We start from the raw sequence: 19,831 nt of genomic DNA, 5'->3' as shown, positions 1-19,831 counted from the left end.
GATTTAGTTGGATTGTGTTCCTGGTGTGATGACGTGGGATGCCTTTTAGATAAACCACAGCTTTTCCCAGAAATCTTACTTTCCAGGAGGATTCTGTACAGCCACAGTAAGGCAATGTAAGGCAACACCATCAAGGTTGATGGTGAAGGGGCAGCACACCACAGGAAGTAAATATGGAGCAAGTAGCTATGTTGTACATTTGCTGGGTTATAACAAACATGTATACGTTACACATAGTTGCTTTTTAATTAAATAATCTGTTTTTGTTTTTATGTACATATTCATACTTTTATTTTAAATACAAAAAAGGAAACAAAATAAGCTTTTGATAGCTACTAAACTAGGCTGTGTACTCTTTCGACATTGACAGCTAACAGCAGTACTGTTCTCTCCATCGATGGCCCCTGTCCCACACACAAAGCAAAAGACACTCCAAATACAGGAATCAGTTTGTTAGATATTAGGCAGCTAGACCGTACATAGTAAGTCCTATCAGACTTTCACTGCTTCCTGCTAGTCTAACAGCAATAGAATCTATAAGCTTCATGACTGGGAGAGCATCATGTTGTTTCTCAATGTGTGAAAACATTCTTACAAAGTTTTGCAAGAAACGGCTAGGAATAAGTGTTTGTACAAGGTCCAAATTGAGAACTTTTTTTTCTAGAAAACCATCCACTACATGTTTTTATTATTAGTCTTAAAAGCTCGTTTGGTGAGTGTCTTGCTATGCCTCAGTGTTCTACTGAACATTTTAAAAGGTCCTTTGTTCCTGCAGCTGTCACATTTTTTAATGACCACTTGTAATTTCCATGTTGAACCATGTTTTTAGTATCTTTTTGTGTGTTTTTTTTTATGCTGCACTTTACAGTTTCTATGTTTGTACTGTCTGAATGTATGTGATGTCTGGTGGCAAACAAACTTCCCCTCTAGGGGATTAATAAATCTTATCTTTTTTTAACTTACATGATGTGCTCGCTTTACTAGGACCTTGTCGCAAGTTTGCGGGATTTACTTACGAGACAAACTTCCCCACTTCAACCTGGATGATGGCATTTTGGAGCTGGACTTCTAGGAGCTGTGCATCAGCTGGGCCTCCTTCACTCGATTTATTGGTATGTGGGGAGAAGAGCCGCAGCATCCCCATGTAGCTGCCCACCACAATCTTGTCTGCAAATTTTTAATAACACAGAACAACAGTCATGATTATATTTCGGGTTTGGCCTTGCTGTCTATATGCTGATCATAAATAAGTGTTCACCCCTTAATGCTTAAATTTATTTACAATTAGAAGAACATGTTTAAAAAATAAAGGAAAAAAGACAAAAAGAATAAAATAAACACTATTTAATATTAAATTATTAACAATAAATTAATAAAAATAAATAACCTAATATAAAAATTAAAAACATAAATAATAGTAAATAAAATATAATAAATAAAATAATTACATGAAAAAAAAAAAAAAAAATTAAAAGACCAGAAGTGGTTTGTAGTAATTTTGTCATACCAGGCACCAAGGGGTTAAGATTAGCTTCTCACTACATACTGACCATGCCCTGTGCCACTGTTGTCCACATCTCCAACACATAGGCATCCCTGGTCAAATTCCTCCCCCTCACCAAGAGCTGCTGACCACCAGTCACGAGCTTTGAACAGAGACATGGTGCCTCTAAAAGGACGGAGAAAAGCAGAAAATGAGAGGTGTTGAATGCTTTGGATTGGAAGTGTGCATGTGTAATGTGTAAAATTACTTTTAAGATCAACAGACTGGTGAGTAAATAATTAAATAAAGTATTGACTTTTTTGCAGTTTTAATTCAAAATCAGTCTCCTTGGGATAATTACAAAAGCTTTCTCTATATTCAGCCTACCAAGAAAGGTGGAGCTTCAGCTCCAAGGGTGACAGCTTGAACCTCCGGCCACTTTGCCTGCTTTACCAGTAGGCTTTAGTGCATGACACTGACAGCCAAATGCAGAAAAGACAGATAGTCACATGACCTCAGGATTGCGCCTGCGGTTGAGAAGGAGAATGGGGAGGGGGTAGATGGGGTCAAGCAGCTTTTCTACTTGCTAAATGCTGAGCAGGTGGAACAGGTTGTTAATCCAGACCTAGAGAATCCCTCGTATCTACAACATACTGCCTTGAAGGCCTGGGACAGTGCTGAAGTGGTTTAGCTAAGAACATCTTTTGCAGTACATAAAAAAAATTGTCTTCAGCTAAGATGAAGCCGGTTCAAAATGTCTGCACTTTTATCAGAACACCAGCAATAATTTCAGAAATATCATTTCAGATATATATTAAGTATTTCTCTTATTATAAAATTTACTCAAGCAGCAATATCAGCAAGCAATTTATAAGCACAACTGTCACCATGACGTAGCTGTATATGAAGAAAAAGTGTAAATGACCTGAAAAACCAGCCAATGAACCAGATAGCATAAGAAATTGAAAACTTGGCCATATGTTTTGCAGTGTCTATTACACATTCTAAGACATTTATAACAATTAAAACTTTACTTGCGCCAACTGCGTAAGTAGAAACTACTGTAAATACTGTTGGGATTAAGAAGCTCATAACCACACACCTGGGGATTTATTTTCTTATTTCATTCGGGGGGGGGAGTCGATGTTTAGGAAGCACCCTCTTCCTCTATGTCGGTACAATAGAAGCAGTTAATGACACACATTGGATCCGTTTTATTTCTGGCTCGACAGGAGGTAGCCTGCACAGGTAAATTACCTTGCAGCAAACGTAAAGTTGACTGATTTAACTTTAGCTTAGCCGCGGCTAATTAGCTAGCTCCACAACTTACCGGAGTACTAGCTAATAGGTCAGAAGTAGTGTCGCTGTTATCTCCACAGTTTTCTTGCTTTATTTCGTTAATAACAAAATACATTCCACGTTGTTTCTGGCTTTTCTTACCTTCATAAAAACGGTAGCTTGCGTTTGGTGCTCCTCGTTCAAACACACATCACATTTCTCACCCTTTTGCTAGGAGCCATCGCTCTGTTGTCATGGCACTGACGCTAAACGGAGAAGCCGGGAGCTTGTGCGCAGGAACGGAAATAGAGTGAATGACGGGAAAATGAGTTTTACCTTGACGCAGCCTTTTTTTGTTCCTTTGACAATCAGTATTTGAGTAGGTGTTAGGTTTTCCCATTTTTTTACAGAAAATTTTCTCAGTTTTTTCTGCAATCCTTAAAAAGTGTAATGTATGGATACATTTATGTGTGTTAAGTAATTTCAGGTATCCTGCATCAAAATCCTGCATTCAGATTTGTGGTTGAGTTAAATACTTACTCTATCACTTAAATAGAGTCCAACAGCTCTACCATCCAACATTTGATTAAAAATGTACCATTTCATTCAGGCCAAACAAAAAACAGCTGTAGCATCAAACTTGTGTTTACGTAGGTACATCATCAGTTTAGGAACTGCTGAATATCTCAATAAGTAAATGAAAAACAATCGCATTTATAACTGTCATTCTAACAGAGACTTTTGGTACAGACCCAATCATTCCAATGCAGGGTTGCAGGGGGACTTCTCTCTCTTTCTCTTTCTGATTAAATAAACAAATGAAAATATGTCACTTTTAGATTCATTCAAAGAAATTAACTAAGTTATACTTACACTAAATTAACTAAGTAATACATCACAACATATTTACACACATATGGTTTACATTCTTTATAAAATAAGACCTACTCATGCCAGAAATGTTCTGATACAATTATATATGTATTTGAAAGTAATAATTCCAATTTCTACATTTAAAAGATTGAATGGAAAATACACATGAAAAACGACTTTTTATTGCATGTTTTACTCACACCATTAAAAGGAAGCCATCTCTTTATAAAAATAAAACATACCAGTCAAAATCGCTGTAATTTCTCAAATGCAGTGAAACAATATATAATGTCCATATATCTTGCAGATATACAGTATGACATAATTTCCCATATTTTCCCATCATATATATATATATATATATATATATATATATATATATATATATATATATATATATATATATATATATATATATATGTAAACAAACTTACCAACTTAATAAGAAAAGGCAACATGCAAATGATAGCAGCACATTAAAACACATACAAATTCAAGGGGAACCTTTAACACAACATGTTGTCACAAACAGAGAATGTGATATTTTTTTGTGGAAACTGCCCAAAAAAATATAGCAGTTTAGAGACAGTGCCCAATTTTAACCACAGAACAAAAAGTAACTCAGCAGCTCTTATGCTGGGGTTTTACGGAGTCACATACAGCAGTGTTCTCCTTTGTCCATTGCAATGGTGAAATATTTATGATATACTATTAACTTTACAGGTGAAAACCAAAAAGGCATCGTGTCAGGCTTTTTTTTTTTTATTTTACTATTGTAGTTCAAACCAATTACCACTAGAGGTCAACTGTAGCACTAAAAAATGCCTCTTACCTTACAGGCCAACATGGAGGATGCATGAATAAACAAGCTAACCAGAGAATATATTGTTTGGAAAGTGGTATTTGCCATAAATGTTTTAGTTTTGCTTCTTCTTCTTCTTTTTCTTGTGTGTGTAAAAATTATATCAAATTAGCACATTAGGGTTTTAAAGCAAAAAAGAAAAGTTTATGTAAACATGGCTTTTTTGTGCAAGAAGCTATTCCTACATCAACAAATTAAAGCTGGAGCCACATGTGCTCATATACAGAGGATTCAGTTTCCCCATACAAAGAATTTAAAGTGCATTTTCTCTCTTTCCTTGTGACCTTGTGATTTTCATAGTGACAAAATAAATAGTTTTTTAATCTAATTTAAGCAAACTGTCACTATGTGGCTGCTGTCACTGAGCATGATATTCAATTTGTTTTTTTTAGGAAATGCATTTTCCAAGGTCCATTAACATGAATTACTGCTACCCTTTTTAACTACTACTTTTCACAGATGTGAGTTAAATCAAACATATAACTCTGAAACATTGACCAGATGGACAATTAACAGCCCGGTCAAATAATTTATGTGACTGAGCTAACAGGCATGCTGGGAAAAGTCCCCCCAAAAAAGTGTCCTTCTGTGGGCACCTGGTGTATCCTGTACAAACATTAAATTATCAAAAATGCTTCTAGGAATAACTATGATTACAATAATCTGTAAATTATTAAGATGGAGTGAGATTGTGTGTTTTCTTTTTGTCTCACTTTTCTTTTAAAACAAAATGACTTGATGAGAGAAAACATGAGAAACGATTCAAACTGACAAAACACATCAGAGACATGCAAATGATGCTGTTACTATTACTTAAAAAACAGTTCATTCAGGAGATATACAATGTCCTTAAAAAGGCTTTGTAGGGAGGGGGAGTCCGAGGTTGGTAGTGTTCGGAACACAAAATGCTGGTTTGATCTGAATAGAGTTGAGGGATTCAAAGTATGTCAAGAGATTGACTGGCCTGGGGCTGCAGGAGAGAAGATGGAAGAAAAAAAACTGAGTGGGATCTGGGTTTGGGGTTTAAACTGAGGAGGGTGAGCTTATAGAACCTTCTGGAGAATGGCATTGGGCACTTCCAGAGTCTCATCCTTCACAAGGACGATGTCATAAGAGTCCAGATATTTGTCCAGTCTTTCTTCCACCTGCGAACGAGAGAGGAAACAATTTGTTAATAATGCACTTGAGCTTTAAGCCACAGACCTCCGTGCAGCCACAGCAGCCAGCACTGTGGAGACACTTAGGGTTTTAGAATACAATGTTTTGCATTCAAAAATAATTTCACTTTTACTTGCTTTCTAAAAAAGGCGCTGATACAAATGTACAGTGAAAATGAAACAATTTTTATTGCATTCACTATTAACTTATGCAATATCTCCAAGATGCATGAGAGTTGAATCTAAAATGAGATTATTGACACCAGATATTAAAATAACAGCTCATCTCATGAATTTTGATTGATAAATACAAAAAATATCTTCAGAAACTGAATTGACTGTCTCATGATTGCACCTTATCATTGAGGAATCCGATCTTGAGGATGTTGTCTACATTGGGGACACCGTCGGCCATGCTCAGGTCTCCCATTGAGTCACCCAGCAGGATGATGTTGCAGTACTCTTTCAGCTGCTTGAAGTAATCTGTGTTCCGCAGGGCGCCATCATGTTTGTTGTACACATGGATCAGCTCGCCTTTGAAACCCTTCAGGACGCCCTGCGTAACAAAGAAAAGGCCAGGAACACAATGTCAGAGACTCCATTTCTTAGTCGTGAAGTGTGGCTGAACTGTAAACACCGCACACAGGACAGGGGCGCCGGTCTTTCTTGCAGAGCTTACATTTTCATCAAAGTCCATGAAGTTAGAGACGACTTTGACGTTAGGGTGGTAGACTCCGGACTGACGCATGATTTCCTCTAGGACATCTCCCAGGCCAGCGGAGAAAATGAAGACAGGCACATTGTGCTGATGCAGGCGGTCAAAGAACTGCTCAAAGCCCTCTCTGTGAACAAACACAGGGAAGAACAAAGTGGTCTCCATCAGTTTATCCCTGTCTCTGGTTTAGTTAACAAACACTGCACACACAGGCTCCTTTATCTCATTCTCTTTAAATACCTGAGTGCAACATCAGACTCTCTCACCACCTCAGGCAGTTTATCTTTCTCTAACCGCTGCTCCACGAGTAGCGAGTGGGACTTGAAATACCTTTAAATAAAATTATATTTAGAAAAGAAGTACTACATCTCAAAGTAGACATAAAATAAGTGATTGTGTTTGTTTCATGACACAGTGACTGTTATAGGCATGAATTTGCAGATGTTTTTGACTTACCACTCTACCATAAAGGGATATTTCTCTTCCATTGTGAGGTAAGGGTCAATCTCAATGGGATAATATTTATTTTTTAGCTGAAACAGCTTCTGCCTACACTCATCTGTTACCAGCTTGCAGTTATCGATGATATCTATGGAGTCAGAACAGAAAAACATAAGATAAAATGTCTGTTTCAAAAGAATGGCTCAAATAAAGATGCCGCAAATGACTGTATAATATTAAGAAATCAGTACCAATGTCTCTTTGTTATACTTACTGTGACACGTCGGGCAACGTTTGCCATTCACAGCAAATTTGCTTAACGTCATGTCAAAGTCTGTGATGATCTGAAACAATCAAGAACATTTTTTTTAAACAGACACAAGTTCAATCAGCTGAAAACTTTTAAATCAGCTATTTTAGGTGAATTGACGCAGTATTTTCCCCAATTTAATGTAGTTCTCTATGATCACTCTAAACAGTGATCAAGGACTTAATCTACCTGCAGTTTGGTTGCTCCTCCTTTGATGAGCCCACAGATTATCTGTTCCACCCTCTCTGGGTCCCTCATGTGGACTGTCGCTTTCTCAAACTGAGGCATCTAGAGTTCCACAGGGAAAGAAGCATTTTGTTAGGGCAAGTGACATCTAGTGAATGGTAAATGGTAAATGGCCTGTACTTAAATAGCGCTTTTATCCAAAGCGCTTTACATGTACATCACATTCACATTCACACACACATTCACACAATGATGGCGAAAGCTACCATGCAAGGTGCTCGACCATGACCCATCAGGAGCAATTAGGGGTTTGGTGTCTTGCTCATGGACCTGAGTACTCTGGGCCAGGATCGATCCTCAACCTTTGGGCTGCAGGACGACCACTCTACCCACTGAGCCATGCCGCCCCTTAGTGGTGAAGTTGCAGAGTACAACTGAGGTATTTGACTGTAGAGAACCAATTTTAATTTAGACTGCAATTTATGTGTTCAAAGTGTGCCAAAGACTAAGGAGACTACAAGTTATGACCTGTCTACATGTCCTACATACACACATCATACCAAACTACTCAAACCACACTGCAAGATTTTTTTACGACATTGCCTCCAGCAGAGCAGCAGAACATAGTGTCCCCCAGTTCAGACACAACACACACATTCCTGTAAGGAGTTTCAGTGTCTTTAAACAGCTGATGCTTGGAATCTGTCAGGGTTGTATAACTAGCTGAATGGTTACACAAACAGCCACAGCAACACCCTGCAGAGTGGAGGTGAACTTCAGCCCCTGTAACTTCATCTCATCAACTTCAGCTCTGCTGCATGGTGTAAAGCTCAAGTTTGGATTTGGCTCAGGAATTGGGATTTGTCACTTCTTAAGCCCAGTTGTTTTTTCTTTACTGGGATGAGGGAGATGTTTTTATATTCCACAAATCTTGGTGTGGTTTTAACCCTTTTGATAGTTTTAAAGAGGTACAGAGAGGTCGGGGGATGGATAACAGATGGCGCACAAACAGAAGAAGGAAAAACTAATATCATCACTGCTACAAGTAAGGCTCTCTGAAGACTGAAGTTTTTCTTTTAAACAATCAAGGCTTGATTTCCTTAATATGGCTTAACAAACAGTTTAGACATTTTTCCTGGACCAGATGATAATGGACAGAAATCCCATTATATAAGACAGAAAATGAGACCAGATCAAATGCTGCCATAATCACCTGCAGGCCCAGGCTGTGTGTTTGTGTTAAGATGGTAAAATAAGCTGTTAAGTAACAAGAAAATCCAAGTTACACCATATCTATTATTTCACAAGTAAGGAACAAGTATGATAAGCTGCTTGTGACATGGTCATGTATAAATATTGTGATACATATATACATATATATATATCTATATATATATACATACATATACATATATATACATATACATATATATATATACATATATATATATATATATATATATATATATATATATATATATATATATATATATATATATATATATATATATATATATATATATAAGGGCAATATTCTATGAGTAGCAAATTTTAGGCAAAAAACATAACATCATATACTATGTTATTGGGCTAATGGCTGAAGATTTAATTACGTTACAGTACGTGTCAAAAGATTTGATGAAAAGCAAACAACCAAGAGTGCAGATACACACACATCTTCTTACATAATCAGAATTTGACTCAGCGGTACATAAAAAATGACCAACAGATACACGACACTCAGAACACAAGCTAAAAATAAATCAAAGTCTTTTTTTATGATGTGTCTATAAAGCATCCCAAAGCAAGTTCTTCAGTTTCAGTTTGGCTGACCAAAGATTGTATTTGTGGTCATTGTTTAAAAGTAAAAAAAAACTGACTGTATAGTGACATGGCCAGCCTGTCTAAATACAATACATTTGCAGGCTCATGGAACCTCTAGTGTGAAAATAGAAAAAGGTTTTTGGAGGACAGGCATTTCCTGTAAGTAAACAGCATTATACCACTTACACATATGCAGAACTAAATCCTGAAGAATTTGAATACTAAAAAATATCACTCCTTTACCTAATTTCTTAAATAAACATCTTTCACACTTTCATAGACATTATTTTCCCCAATTAAAGCATCCTAAAACATTGCAATATTAGACATAAAAAGTTCAAATAAGAGGCAGTAAGTATGATGCAAATGGTTCAAGTATTCTAATGTCATGCAAAGAGGGGCTACAGCAAGTAAACCAGTTGCACACAAGAACACACAAGCTTACCTCTGGCCTGTTGTTTCACCCACAACAAGAGTGAAGAAAAGATTGTGTAGCTGCGCAGGGTTTTTATATCTCCTAAAACAGGCGGGGGTGAAGGGGGCGTTGACTAAAATAGATTAGACAACATAACCCCTCCCCCCTGTACAGGCTCAAGCACACAAATACAGTCACAATTCTAGCTGACACATGTCAGCACACACTCACACAAACACAGTACACTACAAATAGATGTGGAATGGGGCCAGCAGAGTTGAAGTAGCATTTAAAAATCAATTAGCAGGGCTGCGCTCGCTTTAGGACTACTACTGCTGAGTACACACATTTCTAAACTCACAACCTCTGCATGCCAACACACACATGCAGTAAATAGCCTGAAAGCCTGAAAGGGTTAAGGTTCAATATGAGCGTTGGGTCATTTGGTCCAACAATGGCCAGTCACACGTAACGGATATCAGCTATGGATATGGTTTGCATGCATTCATTCAGACACACACACACACACACGTACAGATATCTTACAATATCTCATGCTTATCTGTCTGCTGCTGCTTTAAAATTTGGCTGTCAAAGAACTACAGAGTCTGTACATTACTGGTTGTGTCTAAACATGTCTGTGAGGCCTTTAGACTGAAAGAAATGAACTCCAAGAATACGTGTATGTTTTTTTTTAGCTGATGTTGCATTTGTGGATTCAGTATAATGTCAGATCAACAGAGATATCAGTATAATTAGCAGTTTGAGGTGGATGAGATTTAGGGTACAGCAGAATTCCAAATATATTACCTCCCATTTCTATTTTATCATGAGATGAAGGTAAGATACATGAAATTCGTAAAAAACATAAGAACAGACAAACACGCCGCAACAAGAATCCAGCCACACTGTGATGTGGGTCTACGGTAGTAAAACTACAACTGTGCACAACAAAATACTTCATAAAATGTAATGGTACCATATCCTAAAAAGGTTGGAACCCATGTGTATGCTATAGATAAGATATAACATGAAATATGCCATTGAAATGGCGGCATGCTTTTAGAAAACCATGCAATGCTTTTGTTGAAAATTTTGTAACAACTATATGACATACAACACATAAACAAACTTCAACATATGGTGCAAAAACCAAGGTGTATAAACTTGCTTCATTGCACTTCTGCACCTTCATCAATACACTTGTGTTTGTCTTGTTTCAAATAAAAAATGTCTTTGTGATATTGTGAGTACCCTTTACAATATGGATGTTGTGCATGATGATATTGTGCAGCTTTTAACATAGTCAAAACAACATTTGTAGAAACTTCATTAAAAGGTAAAACTGTGCCTCAGTGAAAGTAGACATAAGCTACAGAATACCCAAGATTTAAACATATTAGTCAGAACAAATGCAGTGATTGGTATTTAACCCTAACCCTAACCCAACCCAACATTTATCAGAAAGAATATATCATCTTAAAACATAAAGCTTAAAATAAATAAATAAATAAATAAAACAACCACAAAAATTGTTATCTATCAGATTACTGAGAGAATCCTTTTTAGCATATTGCAATACAATCTTTACCCAGTGGATGCAGGTAGGCAGGTAGGGACATATTACTTTTTTTAAGAGAATTGTGTGAAATTTGACCCCAGGCTTGATTTGGGAGGTGGGCTCAATAAGCTTTGGCTTCTCCCCACTCATTTTCAGACATTTATGTGGTGTTTTTGTTTATTTATTATTACTATTTGCTATGTTTAGGATGTCTGAATGAAGTGTTTTCATCATCATCATCATTTCTGTTGAACACAGCTTTGTCTCCTGCTGCCTGTACAGCTGTTGTTGTTGCTGTTAGACGACTGGCAACTGGAACATGAGACAACCTCGTCCTCTCCTCTGATGACCTTGACTGTCACGCGACAACTCCTAAAATTTAGGTCAACTCTCTCATTACATCTCACCATCAGGTCCCTGAAGTACATCAGGCTCACACGGCAGCTCCAGTTGTTGGTATTGTACTCCATCTGTTGAGATACACTCCTGTTTCATTTGCCTTGGCCTATCTGTATCCCCTGCTCAAATACAGCTTGCAAAAACAAACACATAGCAACACTTATAAGGCATCTAATATGATAACTGTTTTATGTGTCTCCTTAATACTAATATTAGAATGACTAAAACTTAATGGAATTCGGGATTATCAATAGGTTTAAAGAGGTATATCGAGAGGTAAAACAACACTGGATATATGTTATGTAACTTTGATGATGACTGGTGCATATATTACCCTCTGCAAAGCTGTTTTCTACTCTCTAGAAACTTGTTTCACCTTTAATCTCAGCACAAGCATGGAAAAGGTCTCGTTACTGCAATGCAAGCAAGGTCCAAAATAAACACATGCCAAGCTTGTGTAGAATTCCCATTAGTCAAGTAAATCTGGGAAGGTTATCCATCCACACTGGTGAGTAAATGTAGTGACCAAAATAGTCATGTCATAAAAAACTATGTGTAGTTGCTTTGCCTCAGTGTGATTTACAGGTTTGTCCCTTCTGTCCTGTGCTGTTTGTCTTAAGGCAAGGCAAATTTATTTGTATAACACTTTTCATGTACAATAATTTAAAGTGCTTTACACAAAACATGACAGCAGGGTGCAGAAAGCAATACAAGTGCATTAAAAAAAAAACAAAGATTAAAAGAAATGCAATGCCTGACATGCACAAATTCCTGTCATTTAAAGTTCACTTGGCTCCTACACGGGCATAATGTTTTCTTTAGCCGGATTATCTCAACTTCCTAAACTTAATCTAGAGCCCCGGTCTTAAAATAATTGGGATAATGTTTAAAACATAAATAAAAACATAATGCAATGATTTGCAAAACTCGTAAACCAATATTTTATTAATAAGAAAAACAAACAAACAAAAAAATTACCCTTAAGTATTTGACTATTTCAAGACAAATACTAACTCACCTTGAATTTCTAAAAAAGTTGAGATTGGGAAATAAAAGGATGGTAAAGTACATTACATTGATACCAAGCAGCAGGAGAAACATGATGCAACAGATCTGATTAACTGGCAACATGTCAACATTATGACTGGGTATAAAAAGAGCACTTTCGAGAGGCAGAGTCCCTCAGAATTTGGACAGCTGTTCCGCACGGCAACAACTTTAAGTTTTCTATAATCTACAAATCATAATGTACTCAAAAGATGTGAATAATCTTAGTACCACCGTTCACATGGGACATGACTAAAAACAAAAAGATGAATACCTGTACTCGTTGGGTCCTTAAACTGGCAATGTATCAAAAACAGGCACAATTCTGTCATGGATATCACTGCATGGTCTCAGGAACACTTCCAGATATTTTGTCTGTGAACACACAGTTTGCTGAACTTCCCAAAAAGGGTGCTGTACTTCTAACCATAACCTTGTGGTAAATTCTGACCCTCAGAGCTGTTGAGCACAGATAAAGTTCAGATCCAACAAACAACAAACAATAAATACCTTCCCAATTAGTTTCCCTACTGTGTCTCATGTCATTTTCTTAGAACCCTATAAAACCAAACTGAAACTATTCAGAGTCACAGGAAAGGCAAGACTTCACAGAATACAGGTGATGCTATGGTGCCAGCAGACCAGACTCCATGAACCACACAGAGAAGAGGGTTAGATGCACACCAATGAGCCTGATGATGGAGGTTTTCAGCTGATTAAATTGGCTGTGCTTCCTGATTTGTTTACTTGGCTGATGACGTAAAAAGTTAATTTCAGACACTGCTGATGACAAAGTCTCAAGTGCTGTTACACATCACATTAGAATAGAAACAGTTCAATTATTACCTCCCACAGAGGGGCCTGAGCTGATAATACCAGTGTAGATGTCAATACTCATGTGGTCTCAGGGCAATCATCAAACAAAAAAAGGAGATATAAGGAGGTAAGGAATGAGGCTTAAAGGTTGCCAGCCAGAAGCTGCAGGGTACTAATAATTTCCCAACATTGTTAGAAATTCGAATTTGCATGTCCCAGCAGGACATTGAGAAAATTATGATCATTATTTGTACTAATAAATTGTCTGAGTGTCTTTTTAGCTTATTACAGCATTAGTGAGGAATGCAGCAAACCACTTCTCTGATATCCCATTCCTGTCTGATGGATCATAACAGAGGTTACTGAGGTACAAGCTGCTGTGGAGACAACCTGAGTGATGACTAATCCCAGCAATGTTGCTTAAACCAGATACACCTTAGACAACTAGGTGTGCTCATAGTGACTAAACCGCAGTCCATGCTATTTCTATCATTACCCTTCCATCTAATAATGTTGGTGCAACTTTAGCCATTTATTACTAAAGTTACATCTTATTACTACAGTCATTGATCATGCAGATCTCTCTACAACAGGTAAGGTAACTACAACTTACTATTACTAATGTTACTGCAACAACAACAACATAATTCCCAAGTTGATAGCATTCCAGCTGTAACTGATAAAACTTCTGCTAGTACACTTTAACTACTCTCACACCTTCTGTACATCTGTGACTAATCCACCTGTTGCTCTTCCTGCTACAACTGTATTTTTTGCCAAACAAATCCATAATTCTCTGATAAAATATTGCTATGTCTGCCATGTTTATCCATGAAGTATAGAAACGAGATGTTATCTTTCAGGGTTTAATTATATGGCCAAACAAAGTTGCTACAAACACAATTATAGATCTATTACACAATCATCAACTTAACTGAGTAATAAAGGTTGCTGCTTATTGGTAAACCACAGGGAGGAGGAACCTTTCCTATGAGCCATTTAATATACACCCAAACTCAAACCTTCACAATAAGTTATATAATTATCTAACATATCAAGTAGAAGCTTCATACACTTTCACATACGATAACTTTCTATAACTGCACATCCAAGCTGCAACCACTCATTATATTTTTATTGTAAACATTTTCTAAAAGCAAGAAAGGCCTGTATGACTAATGTTTGACCCGGGGGGAGATTTATGCATCAAGGGTTTCCTTCAATTTCCAATAACTGTACCCAGATCAGCACCCGCTGTGGTTGTCATAGTGATGGCCATCTGTTGCTTATGATAACAAAGCATGGTTGCTAGGAGAAGACTGGGTGAACCTGGTAAGAAGCTGACCCACCCAAGTTCAAGCTTTAAATTGCAAAAATGGAAAAGACCATTTATATCTAATTTCAATTATTCAATTCTTTTTATGGAACCTCTTAATTGTCAATTACAAAATAAATACTTCTTACTAAATCTTCTTACTTATCTTAATTGGAGAGCACATAAAAGGAATCCAACATGCCCATACATATCCTTATCATCACAGTATCATCATCACAACAACTCCTCCCTTTCATGATGTGCATGAACGGGGAGTCATACATCTCTATCATTTATTGCACTGAATTCATTAGATAATTCTAAACCCAAGAAACCTGGTATTATTTAGTCTTGTTCCCTCTGTGGAAACCTAATAATTGGACCTACAGTTCGATGGTAGCTGTAAAAAAAAACTAGAACTGTGCAGCGAGGTTTGGTGTAAGTGCAAAGGAATAAGTTACTCAAGGTCTGCCCTCCAGAGGTCAACAGAGGGAAAAACACCAGCAACCACAAAAAGTACCAAAAGATGCAAGAGAAACATAGCAGTGACCGACCAGGATGCACCAAAAGGATGCAGGATTAAACCTAACCTCTTACACCTTATGTCTTAGCTAATTCTTTAAAAACTTTATTAATTTCCACATTAAAAAAAGACTAGGTGTATTCAGCTTCATGAAAATGACATTTAAGATGTTTTCATTGTGATAAACTTGTTGACTATTTGTAGCCATTAAAACACTTATTGCCCAAAAAAAGGAAAAAATAAAGTCATTGTAAAAGGAAGGAGATTATTCGGGGACAAGATCATGGTATCAAAAGTTCAGATGAGCGCATAAATTAAGTCACTTTCAAGATAAGGCTGACACAAGGCACAATGTTCAAACAGATATATTGAGGTGCTGCTGTGATTAAGAGGACCTTGGATCTGGTAATCTCATCTAACATCACAGTTGTTGATCTTTAATCTCATCATAATGAGACTACACCACTCATGTGCTGTGCCTGGATCAGAAGAAACTTCTTTTGAAGACTTCAAATGTAGTGATCACACAAACTGCATGTTGATCCCTAGGAGAAACCTTTCTGTCTTGATTTGTTTCTTTTTAACACTGTCAGCACATAGATACTGGCAAAGGGAAAGGGATAATCCAAAACACAAAGATTACAGTAGTAAGTATTAATCATTGGGTGCTTAAATGTCTATATAAATACATATTTAAGCAAGCAACTAATCTTCAAATTGGCATAATGTACAGACGAAAATGTAAATTACTTTGGGCAGCAGTTCCTGACAAGAAAGGTTGTGTCACTTACTTACTAATTCAAATAGCTTGATTGGGTATCTAGTAGAAGGCAAGTCTATTTTAGTCTTCTGAAAACAGAATAAGTGGTGGATCTGACTGATAACAGCTGAAACAATGTGCACCCACTGTTTGGTGACTTTTCAATCACAAGGTGGTCCTAAACTCAAGCTTTTATCATGGAGTTGGTGGGGGGAGCACATAATGAAACATACCAGATGGGAGAGAAACTTCAGCTGTAACCAAAGATAAAATATATATCACTGTCAACACACAATGTATATAAGTACTTTTTAAAATAAAGTACTGATTACCAATAGTGTACTTTATTATAACTGTAATAACAAAAGAAATGTAATTTCATTTGTAAAAAATAGGTCTAAACTTATCCATTTAAAGCCCTGTTTTGGCACTGAGATGTCCTCATAAGTAAAGGTCTGGGAGAGAAATTACACATTTTAGATATATATATATAATTTTTTTAAATCCCTTTTTGAGGCAGGGTTTTGTGAAGTTCTTATGAGTAAGCATCATCTTATCTGCAGTAAACAACAGTCAAAGCACTAAAAGTTTGGAGAATCAGGGGTTTTCCCTAACAGGCGATCTAAAGCTAAACGCCACTGAGAACGGTGCCAACATAATAGCAAATCTTACACTATTTAGAACAATTCAAACCAAAAATATAAATAAATTCAAGTCAGAGCTATTCTGGATATTTATGTCTTGTTTGCATTAATGCATGTTAATACAGACCATGTTATATAGGCCCAGTTTAAATAACTATTTCCTTATAAACATGCAATTTTCTTTTCTTTCTTTTTTTCCCCTTCATTTAAGATCATGATCTTTACTTGAGATTGGGGTTGAAAGTGTGAGTAATTAAACAAACAACATGTTTCTGGTGAGACTGAAATTACAGACCAAATTACCTTTAGGTAAGTGTGTTTTTGTTGGACTTTGTTGGATTCAGAACGGATGTTTAGCGTTTCTTCACAGGGTCAGGCATCTTCAAAAGCAGATGGTCACATGTTTCCATGCTGAGGATCACAGCAGGAAGCTGTCTCTACAGCAGCCACAGTGGCAACTTGATCCCAGTTTAATTCTTTCACCAGCAGACTGGATTAGCAAAAGAGCAGAGAATATCGTTTTGCCTGGTATGGTGGCTTTTATCCCTTTAATCGTTAGGTTTTTAATATCCCAAAATGACTTTTTATTTATTTATTTATTTTAGTTAGTGCTAACATTAGCTGGCAGTACTTACTTTCAAACATGCTCAGTAAAATTCATGTAGACAGCTCTGGAGGGCTTAAATATATCTCTCTTAATCTTTCCAGCTTTGTTAATGAAACTAAAGTATTTCAGCGTGGAAAGAGCAACACGTGGTCATGTGAAAGCTTCTCTAGATCTTCTCTCCTGCTCACGCCGTTTTAAATACATGAAAGTCAACTGATGGACTAAGTTGGACCAATTAAAAGAAGATTTTAGGTGGCAAGCTGGTTTAGTCTCATTGCTGATCATCCCTGATGGAGATGAGATGCACGGAAATATTGCTAATTACGCTCTTAGAGAAGCTGGGAGAGTATATCAAGACAAGGACTCCTGCATGAATTAAAAAGACGGTTTTAGATAGCAGTGTGTCCGATTATGTAATACGGGGTTGGAGACTGTGCCACTGACAAAAGGGTGGCAGAAGCGAAGGCACCGTGAGTCAACAATGCTAAGATTTACATTGACGGGAATAAGGACTGACAGGATTAGGAATGTGTATATCAGAGACAGCTTAGCTCAAACAAGACAAAGTAAAAGATTGAGCTGGTTGGAAAACGTGCAAAGGACAGCTACTGGTTATACTGGATAACTGGGCTAAAAATAGAATGGCTAGACAAGAGAGGAGGGGTGTAATTTTTGGATTTGTTGTCAGACGAAATGCAAGTGTTTGGCATGACACAGGAAGATGAAGAGGACAGAAAGCGATGCAGGAAACCATCTATTGTGGTGACTACAGGAAGAAGCAGTTACGTTTTAGAATGTGGATATGTATACATATATACTGCTTTACAGAAACCTAAAAGAGTTTGTTAGAAAAAAAAAGAACTGGTTCCTGCAATGATGCTGATTTCTGGAGGGCTGATAGTACTTTATGTTCTGCAGAAGCTTGCATAACATGCAATGCAGTCCATTCAACAAAACACAGAGGCTCAGCATGAAGTGAAGGTGCTGTCGCCACTGACAGATGTCAGCTGTGTGTAATAGAAATGCAGCTTGCTCTTTATGTTGAGGAAAAACTGGCTAGTGACCTCTAAAAACAGTTGCTATTTTGATGAACCAGTGCGCTTGCGCACAACACAGCTAAAGTCCACAATTGTCAAGGCAGCCCACAAACTGCCGTTCACTTTCCGGTCATTACTTTCACAATAAATTTAACCACGCGCGGCAGAGCCCTTTAAAACTATAAGGAATGCAGCTTTGTTTTGAAGTTCTGTAACTTACACTTCCCGTTTCTTATCTGTCTTTATCAGCTTTAAAAACGCAGTTAGAGTGTAGTTTTACTCACCATCTCTATGATCTTAGTTTTCTTGCCCGCTCGTTTTTTCTTTGCAACAATGTACTGTGCTAGTGCCACACCGCCGACCAGGGCACAGACGCTCGCGCTGGCCGCGGCGCCGACCTTAACCACGGCCGTCCTGTCCATGACGGTCCGCTGCTTTGCTACCAACCGGCCCGCCGCCCAAAAAGTCCCGTCCTTCCCCGCCTCCCTACTGGTGCAAACCTAGTGCAAACACGCAACCAAAGATCGTCTATACAAAACACGAGCAGTTACCATAGAAAATACAACATGAAACACCCTAATTGTTTGAAACACGTCGTATATTTTATGTTGCGTAGCAACAACATCGTAGCTAGCAAAAATCTAAACGAATGCGCTTACCTTTTCTTTTTGTTGTGAGAATCTGCTTAATTTTTATCGATCCATCGACACGTAAAGGAGTCTCCAGAAGTTATTTTTTGGTTTGAGCATATTAGACTAAAGAGACTCATTCAGAGTCCATAAATGAAATGCTCTATTGAGATAATTATATTATTGGTATTATTACCGTCTTATATTATTATTGTTACACATACATTGTACCCTTTATTTAGGTAGTTCTTCATGCTGAAATTTGTATTCTGCATGAAAGTAATCTGAAGTTGAGAAAACTTAAACTCAAATAGCTTTTTCTTAAAATATTTTTAAGTTTTAAAACCCATAAGGTAAATGCCACAGTTGTCTTGAATTACATTTTTTATAAGTCATTATCCTTATTAAAATAGTGACAAAAATAATTAAATGTATCAGGTAATGCAACCATTTCTTTAACATCACCAGTGGGAATCAAAGTTTCATGAGGTACAAAGAAACACAAACACTGAACATTTTGGATATGGGGTGAAATTAGTATGATGCAAAACTTGTGCAAAGAGCTACTTAATTTGTAAGCAGTTGGGGAAAGCAACAGCAGTTTCCAACTTTTTTTCCCTCCTCAGTCTCTCCACGTACTGTATATATATATATATATATATATATATATATATATATATATATATATATATATATATATATCCCCCAGGTAATTCCATTCATACAAAGATAAGCCTTCTTTCTTTTTCCATGAGATCGTCACTAACATTGGTAAATAAATAAAACAGGTGTGGCTTTTTTATGTAGTTACAGAAGAGGATCTTACAAAGTCAAAATGTGTAAACTCAGTGTGGATGATTAGCCAAAGTTAGCCAGGTTACCGTGATGGCTAAACAGACCAAAAGACAAGAGCGACATTTGTTGACAGTACTGAACATGAGAGCTGTTG

General features: G+C 37.1%; 2 protein-coding genes across 4 annotated transcripts in view; both read right to left on the bottom strand.

The window, feature by feature from the left end:
• Positions 1–3,017, bottom strand: part of bbs9 (Bardet-Biedl syndrome 9) — a 170,332-nt gene extending 167,315 nt beyond the window's left edge. For both annotated transcript variants that reach the window (XM_041987334.1, XM_041987335.1), the window contains exons 1-3: positions 2,924–3,017; positions 1,551–1,669; positions 1,017–1,167 (exon numbers count right to left, since the gene is read on the bottom strand). In XM_041987334.1, the coding sequence (XP_041843268.1) occupies positions 1,017–1,167; positions 1,551–1,662 (263 nt within the window). In that variant the 5' untranslated portion in view covers positions 1,663–1,669; positions 2,924–3,017. The remainder of the gene's footprint in view (positions 1–1,016; positions 1,168–1,550; positions 1,670–2,923) is intronic.
• A 1,326-nt stretch (positions 3,018–4,343) lies between these two features.
• Positions 4,344–18,752, bottom strand: nt5c3a (5'-nucleotidase, cytosolic IIIA). 2 transcript variants are annotated; one of them, XM_041987337.1, is made up of 8 exons: positions 18,538–18,752; positions 7,309–7,407; positions 7,084–7,153; positions 6,825–6,957; positions 6,609–6,698; positions 6,333–6,495; positions 6,009–6,209; positions 4,344–5,641 (listed from the first exon to the last, which is right to left on the bottom strand). In XM_041987337.1, exons 1-8 carry the CDS (start codon positions 18,673–18,675, stop codon positions 5,540–5,542), a joined length of 996 nt encoding a protein of 331 aa, XP_041843271.1. In that variant the 5' UTR covers positions 18,676–18,752; the 3' UTR covers positions 4,344–5,539. The 2 variants fall into 2 exon arrangements, with proteins under 2 accessions (XP_041843271.1, XP_041843273.1); XM_041987339.1 differs by lacking the exon at positions 18,538–18,752 and adding an exon at positions 9,575–9,605.
• Between the last annotated feature and the right edge of the window lie 1,079 nt (positions 18,753–19,831).

Source organism: Melanotaenia boesemani, chromosome 6, assembly GCF_017639745.1.
Source record: "Melanotaenia boesemani isolate fMelBoe1 chromosome 6, fMelBoe1.pri, whole genome shotgun sequence".
Taxonomy (NCBI): Eukaryota; Metazoa; Chordata; class Actinopteri; order Atheriniformes; family Melanotaeniidae; genus Melanotaenia; species Melanotaenia boesemani.
The sequence above is the reverse complement of the archived record's forward strand: the minus strand, read 5'-3'. Positions and strand labels throughout refer to the sequence as shown.

Coding starts and splice junctions, on each gene's coding strand:
- nt5c3a (XM_041987337.1), bottom strand. CDS start 18,675: ATGGACAGGACGGCCGTGGTTAAGGTCGGCGCCGCGGCCAGCGCGAGC. Junction 7,154..7,308: donor GAGGAGCAACCAAACTGCAG/GTAGATTAAGTC, acceptor TGATTGTTTCAG/ATCATCACAGACTTTGACAT. Junction 5,642..6,008: donor TCGGATTCCTCAATGATAAG/GTGCAATCATGA, acceptor TCTCGTTCGCAG/GTGGAAGAAAGACTGGACAA.